Here is an 11772-nt window from a genome sequence, read left to right as displayed (position 1 = left end):
TAAAAGGGCCCCGTGCAGTCGGAGTGTGTATTTGACTTTTTTTTTTTTTTTTTGCTGGTGGGGAGGAAGTGGCTTCACAGGCGTGCGCTATTCTTAAATTAATCGGAAACATCCAGACCTCTTGTCTCTTCATCGTTCTCCCACCTGCACGACGCTGGGTTCTTTGGTCAGAAATAATTCTGCTAGAAATGAGTCACGACCTTTAAAACATCATAGCTCAAGATCTGGAGTCAGAACTGAGTTTGAGTTAGGCTCAGCCAACTACAAGCTTGTTTATTATTTATGGGGGGGGGGGGGGGGTAGGCAGTAATTGTGATTCCTGGCAGCCAGGGTTGTTTCAAGATGTAAAGAAATGAGAGATGTGAAACATACTTTGTAAGCTGTTAAGAATTAGTAAAAAGAACAGATCTGCTCTCTTTCAGGGGTGCCACGAGGCATAGTTCTTCCGTGGAAAGATAAGAAGTCTTGGCTGCTTTCCAGCACCCACGGAGTTGCCACGGAGCACGGCAGCAGGCACGGCCCGGCTTCTTCCAGGCTGACTCCTCCCTACCGGCCCGCGTCGGAGGCGGCGGGCGCGGGTCTCCCCTGCCCGCGGCCAGCTGGGGGTGAAGTCCCGAGCCGGGGCGGGGCGGGCCTGGGCCGCCCAGTTCCTGCTTCTATAAGCGGTGCCTGGGGCCGGCGGCGCCGCCACAAACGCCGGCACTGCGGGCGGCGCAGGATGGGCGCGCGCGGCGTCGAGAGCCCGCCGCGAGGCCCCGGGCCGCTCCTCTCCGCCATCCTCCCGTTGGGGCTGCTGCTACTGCTGCTGCTGCTGCCGCCGCTGGGCTCGGGCGCCGGAGCTAGCCGGCCGCCCCACCTCGTCTTCGTGCTGGCGGACGACCTGGGCTGGAACGACGTGGGCTTCCACGGCTCGGCCATCCGCACGCCGCGCCTGGACGCGCTGGCGGCTGGCGGGGTGCTGCTGGACAACTACTACACGCAGCCGCTGTGCACGCCCTCGCGGAGCCAGCTGCTCACCGGCCGCTACCAGGTACACAGCGCCCCCGGGGCCCGCCCGGCCCGCGAGCCTCTTAGAAATGGGCTCTGGACCCCGAGCGAGCCAGAACAACCGGCTGCGTCCCCGGCCTGACTCTCGAAGGGGCGGCTTCTCTCACGGGCGGCGCCGTGCTCGCTCCTCCCAGGCCCGCAGCCCGCGGAGGTCTCTGCGCATGCCCGGCTCCAGGGCGCGCCCCCCGCTCCCTCCCCGCCGCGTCTTTTCGCGCCCCACCTATCCCGGCGGGTTTTCTGCCTTCGGTTTTCGGAAGGTCCCAGGAAGGGGCTTCTGGGCAATGCCAGCTGCGGGGCATTGCGAGTCAGTACGCCGAAGACCCGAGTGGACTCTGCCTAGCGGCCTTAAAGTGGGAGGATGGAGAGAGAAGGGAGGGGCCCCCAGGAATGGAGCAGGGGGAGATGGGCAACCAGGAAAGCCGGGGTGGGGGCGAGGCGGGGAGTGGTTAGGCAGGTGTGGGGGAGGCGGGGGGCTGGCGGCCGGGGGAGGCGGTGACGGGGGTGGGGCGGGAAACGGGTGCGGGGGGGAGGCGGGCGGGCGCGGGTTAACAGGGAGGAAGAGTCTGCAGTGGAGCCGGTTTTGTTTCCCTGCGAACCCAGCGGTCCTACGTTAGGACTGCCCTACCAAAGATTTAATTTTTCCAAGTTCACAGCAGCCCTGGAATGAAAACCAGATTGATATTTCTTGGGCTGATGACTTTCCCCATCCAGGAATCAAACCGGGTCTCCTGCAGGCAGATTCTTTACCGTCTGAGCCACTAGGGAAGCCCCAGGCAGCATTTCGAATACCTCTGAGACACTTCTCCATAGAGGTAGGGGAAGGTCGGCGTTACGTATGATTTTAGTGAAGGCTGGGGTGGTGTGTGTGCAGGCAAGCACAGGTTTTTGCAGAGGCTTGCTGCTAGTCATGAGTTAATGACTTTAATGCTTTTCTGGATATAAGGAGATGTAAGACTTGGGCTCATAAAATCTTCTCCTGAAAATATCTAACTCTCTGAATGCCTGCTCTGCTAATTTTTCCCAGAGCACAGAGTGCCTTATTGCTAATCTCAACCCTGAACTCCCCTCAGGGGGTGTTGAAGGTCAGCAGCTGTAGTGGCTTGTGACCCAACTCTTGTAGAGGCAGATGGCAAGTGCCAGTTCTTAGTTGGCAGAATCACATAGCTAGAAAGTGGTAAAAAGGGGTTGTGTGCCCTTCTTGTATCTGCTAGTCATCTCAGGCCTCTAAAACTGGATTTTTTTTCTTAACCTGAATAAGATTGACATTTTGTGATTATGACTATGAAAAATACAATTAACAGGTACTGCTTGAGAACACAAGCACACCTCCATATGTACTATGTATTCAACAGCCCCTTACTGTGAGTCACAGGGATGTGCTTGAACCTTGCCCTTCCAAATCTGTGTTCATGTAGCCTTTCAGATCAACCCTAGCCTCCTGTCCTGAGATCAAGGGAAGGGAAGGGTTCACTTGCAGTAAAGATTTGCATAGTGGTCTGAGACTTTTAGAAAAGATAAGACTGAAATGCAACTCAAAGTTTGCAGTGGAGGTAAAGGATGGTTCCCTTCACCATCAGCCCTAAATACTTTCCACAGCTCTGACTGGCTGCTACGTGAACTCAGGAATGTCGGCTCTAATGCAGATATCACCCTGGACCCTTTGTAGGAGTAAAAGTGCATCTGAGTAAAGAGGGGATCGAAGGGAAGACATAGTCTACCCAAATGGTTCTACATTTGATCTGAAATAAGAAAACTGAACTCAAATTGCAGAAGAATGGGAGGGTCATTTATTTCTCCAACTTCCTCCCTTCCAACAGTCTTGAACAGGAAAGCAAATACCACACTTTAAAAATTTGTTCATATAACTGACTGCGTTTGCCCCTGAGCATTCTCCCTAATAAGTTACCAACATTTTATCTTCAGGGGGAAAACAAATTTGAGTGTTTAGACTACCCTGAGGTCAAGAAGTGAAGGGAGGGTAAAGGCTGCTTACTCCAAAAGAGTTTAGAGACCACTCACTGCAGCAACTAGCCTCCCCAAACATTTTGCTTGACTTTTCTCCACTGTTTTATTCTGACTTCAAGAGACTCAATTAGAAATTATCTTGGGTTAGTAAGCATCTTCTTTTTTAAAAATTATTTATTTTAATTGGAGGCTAATTACTTTACAATATTGTGGTGGTTTTAGCCAAAGATGGAGAAGCTCTATGCAGTCAGCAAAAACAAGACCCAGAGCTGACTGTGGCTCAGATCATGAACTCCTTATTACCAAATTCAGACTTAAATTGAAGAAAGTGGGGAAAACCACTAGACCATTATGTATGACCTAAATCAAATCCCTTATGATTATACAGTGGAAGTAAGAAATAGATTTAAGAGACTAGATCTGATAGACAGAGTCCCTGATGAACTATGGACTGAGGTTTGTGACATTGTACAGGAGACATGCATCAAGGCCATCCCCAAGAAAAAGAAATGCAAAAAGGCAAAATGGCTGTCTGAGGAGGCCTTACAAAAGTTGTGAAAAGGAGAGAAGCAAAAAATAAAGGAGAAGAGGAAAGATATAAGCATCTGAATGCAGAGTTCCAAAGAATGCCAAGGAGAAATAAGAAGGCCTTCCTCAGCGATCAATGCAAAGAAAGAGAGGAAAACAATAGAATGGGAAAGACTAGAGATCTCTTCAAGAAAATTAGAGATGCTAAGAGAACATTTCATGCAGAGATGGGCTCAATAAAGGACAGAAATGGTAGGGACCTAACAGAAGCAGAAGATATTAAGAAGAGGTGGCAAGAATACACAGAAGAACTGTCCAAAAAAGATCTTCATGACCAAGATAATCACGATGGTGTGATCACACAACTAGAGCCAGACATCGTGGAATGTGAAGTCAAGTGGGCCTTAGGAAGCATCACTACAAACAAAGCTCGTGGAGGTGATGGAATTCCAGTTGAACTATTTCAAATCCTGGAAGATGATGCTGTGAAAGTGGTTCACTCAATATGTCAGCAAATTTGGAAAACTCAACAGTGGCCACAGGACTGGAAAAGGTCAGTTTTCATTCCAATCCCAAAGAAAGGCAATGCCAAAGAATGCTCAAACTACCGCACAATTGCACTCATCTCACACGCTAGTAAAGTAATGCTCAAAATTCCCCAAACCAGGCTTCAGCAATATGTGAACCATGAACTTCCAGATATTTAAGCTGGTTTTAGCAAAGACAGAGGAACCAGAGATCAAATTGCAAACATCCGCTGGATCATCGAAAAAGCAAGAGAGTTCCAGAGAAGTATCTATTTCTGCTTTATTGACTATGCCAAAGCCTTTGACTGTGTGGATCACAATAAACTGTAAAAATTCTTCAAGAGATGAAGACCTGACCTGCCTCTTGAGAAACCTGTATGCAGATCAGGAAGCACTAGTTAGAACTGGACATGGAACAACAGACTGGTTCCAAATAGGAAAAGCAGTACGTCAAGGCTGTATATTGTCACCCTGTTTATTTAACTTATGTGCAGAGTACATCATGAGAAACGCTGGGCTGAAAGAAGCACAAGCTGGATTCAAGATTGCCAGGAGAAATATCAGTAACCACAGATATGCAGATGACACCACCCTTATGGCAGAAAGCGAAGAAGAACTAAAGAGCCTCTTGATGAAAGTGAAAGAGGAAAGTGAAAAAGTTGCCTTAAAGCTCAACATTCAGAAAACTAAGATCATGGCATCTGGTCCCATCACTTCATGGCAAATAGATGGGGAAACAGTGGAAACAGTGTCAGACTTTATTTTTCTAGGCTCCAAAATCACTGCAGATGTTGACTGCAGCCATGAAATTAAAAGATGCTTATTCCTTGGAAGGAAAGTTATGACCAACCTAGACAGCATATTAAAAAGCAGAGACATTACATTGTCAATAAACATCTGTCTAGTCAGGGCTATGGTTTTTCCAGTAGTCATGTATGGATGTGAGAGTTGGACTATAAAGAAAGCTGACCGCGGAAGAATTGATGCTTTTGAACTGTGGTGGAGAAGACTCTTGAGAGTCCCTTGGACTGCCAGGAGATCCATCCAGTCCATCCTAAAGGAGATCAGTCAGGTGTTCATTGGAAGGAGTGATGTTGAAACTGAAACTCCAATACTTTGGCCACCTGAGGTGAAGAGTTGACTCATTGGAAAAGACCCTGATGCTGGAAAAGATTGAGGGCAAGAGGAGAAGGGGACGACAGAGGATGAGATGGTTGGATGGCATCACCGACTCAATGGACATGAGTTTGGGTGAACTCCGGGAGTTGGTGATGGACAGGGAGGCCTAGCGTGCTGTGGTTCATGGGGTCTCAAAGAGTCGGACACGACTGGGTGACTGAACTGAACTGACATGAATCAGCCATAGGTGTACATGTGTCCCCCATCCCGAGCCCCCCTCCCGCCTCCTTTCCCATCCCATCCCTTTGGGTTGTCCCAATGTACTGGCTTTGAGTGCCCTGATTCATGCACTGAACTTGGACTGGTGATCTATTTCACACATGGTAATATACATGTTCGTAGTGATGCTTTCTAAGGCCCACTTAACTTCACATTCCAGGATGTCTGGCTCTAGGTGAGTGATACACCATCGTGATTATCTTGGTCATGAAGATCTTTTTTGTACAGTCCTTCTGTGTATTCTTGCCACCTCTTCTTAATATCTTCTGCTTCAGTTAGATCCATACCATTTCTGTCCTTTATCGAGCCCATCTTTGCCTGAAATGTTCCCTTGGCATCTCTAATTTTCTTGAAGAGATCTCTAGTCTTTCCCAGTCTATTGTTTTCCTCTATTTCTTTGCATTGATCCCTGAGGAAGGCTGTCTTATCTCTCCTTGCTATTCTTTGGAACTCTGCATTCAGATGCTTGTATCTTTACTTTTCGCTTCTCTTCTTTTCACAGCTATTTGTAAGGCCTCCTCAGACAGCCATTTTGCTTTTTTGCATTTCTTTTCCATGGGAATGGTCTTGATTCCTGTCTCCTGTACAATGTCATGAACCTCTGTCCATAGTTCATCAGGCACTCTATCAGATCTAGTCCCTTAAATCTATTTCACTTCCACTGTATAATCGTAAGGGATTTGATTTAGGTCATACATGAATGGTCTAGTGGTTTTCCCCACTTTCTTCAATTTAAGTCTGAATTTGGCAATAAGGAGTTCATGATCTGAGCCACAGTCAGCTCCCGGTCTTTTTTTTTTTTTTTTGCTGACTGTATAGAGCTTCTCCATCTTTGGCTGCAAAGAATATAATCAATCTGATTTTGGTGTTGACCATCAGGTGATGTCCATGTGTAGAGTCTTCTCCAGTGTTGTTGGAAGAGGGTGTTTGCTATGACCAGTGCGTTCTCTTGGCAAAACTCTATTAGTCTTTGTCCTGCTTCATTCCGTACTCCAAGGCCAAATTTGCCTGTTACTCCAGGTGTTTCTTGACTTCCTACTTTTGCATTCCAGTCCCCTATAATGAAAAGGACATCTTTTTTGGGTGTTAGTTCTAAAAGGTCTTGTAGGTCTTCATAGAACCGTTCAACTTCAGCTTTTTCAGTGTTCCTGATTGGGGCGTAGGCTTGGATTACTGTGATATTGAATGATTTGCCTTGGAAACGAACAGAGATCATTCTGTCATTTTTGAGACTGCATCCAAGTACTTCATTTCGGACTCTTTTGTTGACCATGATGGCTACTCCATTTCTTCTAAGGGATTCCTGCCCGCAGTAGTAGATATAATGGTCATCTGAGTTAAATTCACCCATTCCAGTCCATTTTAGTTTCCTGATTCCTAGAATGTCGACGTTCACTCTTGCCATCTCCTGCTTGACCACTTGCAATTTGCCTTGATTCATGGACCTGATATTCCAGGTTCCTGTGCAATATTGCTCTTTACAGCATCGGACCTTGCTTCTATCACCAGTCGCATCCACAACTGGGTATTGTTTTTGCTTTGGCTCCATCCCTTCATTCTTTCTGGAGTTATTTCTCCACTGATCTCCAGTAGCATATTGGGCACCTACTGACCCGGGGAGTTCCTCTTTCAGTATCCTATCATTTTGCCTTTTCATACTGTTCATGGGGTTCTCAAGGCAAGAATACTGAAGTGGTTTTCCATTCCCTTCTCCAGTGGACCACATTCTGTCAGACCTCTCCACCATGACCCATCTGTCTTGGGTGGCCCCACAGGCCATGGCTGAGTTTCATTGAGTTAGACAAGGCTGTGGTCCATGTGATCAGATTGACTAGTTTTCTGTGATTGTGGTTTCAGTGTGTCTGCCTTCTGATGCCCTCTTGCAACACCTACCGTCTTACTTGGGTTTTTCTTAGCTTGGACGTGGGGTATCTCTTCATGGCTGCTCCAGCAAAGCGCAGCCGTTGCTCCTTACCTTGGACAAAGTGTATCTCCTCACCGCCACCCCTCCTGACCTTGAACGTGGAGTAGCTCCTCTAGGCCCTCTTGCGCTGGCGCAGCTGCCGCTCCTTGGACGTGGGGTAGCTCCTCTTGGCCGCCGCCCTGACCTCGGATGTGTGGTAGCTCCTCTTGGCCACCGCCCCTGACCTCGGACATGGGGTAGGTCCTCTCGGCCACTCCTGTGCCGATGCAGCCTGGCACTCTCGGTCGCCGCCCTGACCTTGGGTGAGGGGTAGCTCCTCTTGGCTGCGCTTCTGTGTGGTCCATCACAGCTGGTGCACTTCAAGCCTCTTGATGAAAGTGAAAGAGGAGAGTGAAAAAGTTGGCTTAAAGCAAATCTGGTCCCATCACTTCATGGCAAATAGATGGGGAAACAGTGGAAACAGTGTCAGACTTTATTTTTCTGGGCTCCAAAATCATTGCAGATGGTGACTGCAGCCATGAAATTAAAAGACACTTACTCCTTGGAAGGAAAGTTATGACCAACCTAGATAGCATATTCAAAAGCAGAGACATTACTTTGCCAACAAAGGTCCGTCTAGTCAAGGCTATGGTTTTTCCTGTGGTCATGTATGGATGTGAGAGTTGGACTGTGAAGAAGGCTGAGCGCTGAAGAATTGATGCTTTTGAGCTGTGGTGTTGGAGAAGACTCTTGAGAGTCCCTTGGACTGCAAGGAGATCCAACCAGTCCATCCTAAAGGAGATCAGTCCTGGGTGTTCATTGGAAGGACTGATGCTGAAGCTGAAACTCCAATACTTTGGCCACCTGAGGCGAAGAGTTGACTCATTGGAAAAGACCCTGATGCTGGGAGGGATTGGGGGCAGGAGGAGAAGGGGACAACAGAGGATGAGATGGCTGGATGGCATCACTGACTCAATGGACGTGAGTTTGAGTGAACTCCAGGAGTTGGTGATGGACAGGGAGGCCTGGTGTGCTGTGATTCGTGGGGTCACAAAGAGTCAGACACGACTGAGTGACTGAACTGAACTGAATATACGTATTTCAATGCTATTCTCTCAAGTCATCCCACCCTTGCCTTCTCCCACAGAGTCCAAAAGTCTGTTCTTTATATATATCTATGTCTCTTTTGCTGCCTTGCATATAGGGTTGCCGTTACCATCTTTCTAAATTCCATATATATGCATTAATGTATTGGTGTTTTTCTTTCTTACTTCACCCTATATAATAGGCTCCTGTTTCATCCACCTCATTAGAACTGATTCAAATTCCTTCTTTTTAATGGCTGAGTTATACTCCATTGTGTATATGTACCAAAGCTTTCTTATCCATTCATCTGCCGATGAACATCTAGGTTGCTTCCATGTCTTGGCTATTGTAAACAGTGCTGTGATGAACAGTGGGGTACACATGTCTCTTTCAATTGTGGTTTTCTCAGTGTGTTTGCCCAGCAGCGGGATTGCTGGTCATATGGCAGTTCTGTGTTCAGTTTTTTAAGGAATCTCCACACTGTTCTCCATAGTGGCTGTACTAGTTTTCATTTCCACCAAGAGTGTAAGAGGGTTCCCTTTTCTGCACCTCCTCTCCAGTATTTATTGCTTGTAGACTTTTGGATAGCAGCCATTCTGACCACTGTGGGATGGAACTTCACTGTGGTTTTGATTTGCATTTCTCTGATAATGAGTGATGTGGAGCATCTTTTCATGTGTTTGTTAGCCACCTGTATGTCTTCTTTGGAGAAATGTCTGTTTAGTTCCTTGGCCCATTTTTTGATTGGGTCATTTATTTTACTGGTATTGAGCTGCATGAGTTGTTTGTGTATTTTTGAGATTAATTCTTTGTCAGTTGCTTCATTTGCTATTATTTTCTCCCATTTTGAAGGTTGTCTTTTCACCTTGCTTATAGTTTCCTTCATTGTGCAAAAGCTTTTAAGTTAAATTAGGTCCCATTTGTTTATTTTTGCTTTTATTTCCAATATTCTGGGAGATGGGTCATAGAGGATCCTGCTGTGATTTATGTCATAGAGTGTTTTGCCTGTGTTCTCCTCTAAGAGTTTTATAGTTTCTGGTCTTATGTTTAGATCTTTAATTCATTTTGAGTTTATTTTTGTGTATGTTGTTAGAAAGTGTTCTAGTTTCATTCTTTTACAGGTGGTTGACCAGTTTTCCCAGCACCACTTGTTAAAAGAGATTGTCTTTTCTCCATTGTATATTCTTGCCTCCTTTGTCAAAGATAAGGTGTCCATGCTGCTGCTGCTAGGTCGCTTCAGTCAGGTCCGACTCTGTGTGACCCCATAGACGGCAGCCCACCAGACTCCCCCGTCCCTGGGGTTCTCCAGGCAAGAACACTGGAGTGGGTTGCCATTGCCTTCTCCAATGCATGAAAGTGAAAACTGAAAGTGAAGTCACTCAGTTGTATCCGACTTGTAGCGACCCCATGAACTGTAGCCTGCCAGGTTTCTCCATCCATGGGATTTTCCAGGCAAGAGTACTGGAGTGGGGTGCCATTGCCTTCTCCATAGGTGTGTGGATTTATCTCTGGGCTTTCTATTTTGTTCCATTGATCTATATTTCTGTCTTTGTGTCAGTACCATACTGTCTTGATGACTGTATCTTTGTAGTATAGTCTGAAGTGAGGCAGGTTGATTCCTCCGGTTCCATACTTCTTTCTCAAGATTGCTTTGGCTATTTGAGGCTTTTTGTATTTCTGTACAAATTGTGAAATTATTTGTTATAGTTCTGTGAAAAATGCTGTTGGTAGCTTGATAGGGATTACATTGAATCTATAGATTAGCAAGCATCTTCTTTTAAAAGAGTCATTATTTCTGGGCGAGCCAAGGAGCCTCACTGGCCTCAGATTCTATATTCTGGTACCATTCTAAGCATTTCACATGTGTTAATTCATTTAAGTCTTACAGCAACCCAATGAAATAGGTCCTACTTTATCATCCCTATTTGATAACAAGGAAAACAATGAGGTGGTTAAGAAACTTGCTCAAGGTCATGGGGCTGGTACGCTGTGGATCTGTGAATCAGGATTTGCCCCAGGCAGTATAGTCTGTAACCATTACACTATCTTGCCTACTCAGACTTATTTAAAAATATCGTTGCAAGAGCTGCTTCAGATTTACTAAATAATCTCTTTTAGTTTTTAACATTTAGGTCATTCCTAAACATCTTGATGAGAAAAACTAACCCACTGCATTTCAAGTTAGGAATTCCCTATGTTAAAAAGTGAAAATGGTGAGACAGGTTTTATTTCAAAATGAGTCATGTGTTTTGCATAATTTTAGACAATAAAATGAGGAAATTTGTTGACTCTTTCAAAACTAGATACTTGAAAAAACTGCTTAGTGGTCTTATCTGTGAACTTAGCACAGATAGAGATTCCCCCTTCCTTAATCATCAAGCTTTAGATTACAAAAGTGCAAAGTGCTAAACAAGTTTTGAGTGATTTAACTTTGTATTCCCAAGAAATGCTGAGTTTTCGGTTTTTAATTTATATTTACTGAAGAGGACTAGTAGAATTTTAAGATGTGGGTTTCAGTCTTTGCCATGTCAGCCTTCAGACTCTGACCTCAAAGGACATGATTTTCCACATCTATAATATATGAGAGTTGGAATGAGCTCTCAGGCTCTTTTAAACTCTAAATTTCTTTGATTATAAGACTCTTGTGTTCACTTGAGCAAGTTTCTAACTGCAGAAAAGCACGTGTCGTACCCACTATCTCCACCTCGTGGTAGAAAGAGAGATTAATCTTGCTCAACAGTGTCTGCTTTACAAGTTGCAGGAGCTGCTTGCTGTGAGGCTAGGAACTTGTTGAGAAAGGAATGTGAATCCGACCTTTTATTTTGAGACGTTTAATTTGTTCAGGATCCTCACATTTGAAACTTTTACAGCTTTCATACCTTGGTGAAAATTTGCACAGAGTTTAGATGGAGTGGGGAGGGAGGTTGATCAGCAGAGGGGCTAAGTAGTTCCTGGTACTCCAGGGACTGGAATTCAGGTCTCTGGCCACTTTGGCTAGTTTTCTTTCCACAGTCTTATGACTCATTCATCCCCTGTTTTAAAAATCTTTGAGAAATCTATATTTTATTTATATTTTGAATAGGAAATCCTATTCTTATTCCCCATATCCTTGCCAACACTGGTATATATTAGATACTAAACTATCTTCAGACATATGATCTGTGAATATTTTTATCCTTATGTTTATCCTAAGACAGTATCACATTATCTCTCTAAGGACAGATGTGTGAGGGTAAAAACTTGCAACAGGTAGTAAATAAGATTTAGAGATCTAATGCATAGCACAGTGGATACAGACAATAATATTGTATTATAAGC

General features: G+C 45.4%; 1 protein-coding gene across 1 annotated transcript in view; it reads left to right on the top strand.

Annotated features, from left to right (window-relative positions):
* Positions 1–242: 242 nt before the first annotated feature.
* The window catches only part of ARSB (arylsulfatase B), a 181166-nt gene continuing 169636 nt past the window's right edge, over positions 243–11772 (top strand). The window contains exon 1 of the mRNA XM_027552938.1: positions 243–1030. Within this exon, the coding sequence (XP_027408739.1) occupies positions 719–1030 (312 nt within the window). The 5' untranslated portion in view covers positions 243–718. The remainder of the gene's footprint in view (positions 1031–11772) is intronic.

This window comes from Bos indicus x Bos taurus, chromosome 10 (assembly GCF_003369695.1).
Source record: "Bos indicus x Bos taurus breed Angus x Brahman F1 hybrid chromosome 10, Bos_hybrid_MaternalHap_v2.0, whole genome shotgun sequence".
In the NCBI taxonomy this organism is placed as follows: Eukaryota; Metazoa; Chordata; class Mammalia; order Artiodactyla; family Bovidae; genus Bos; species Bos indicus x Bos taurus.
This window is presented reverse-complemented; position numbering and strand designations above follow the sequence as displayed.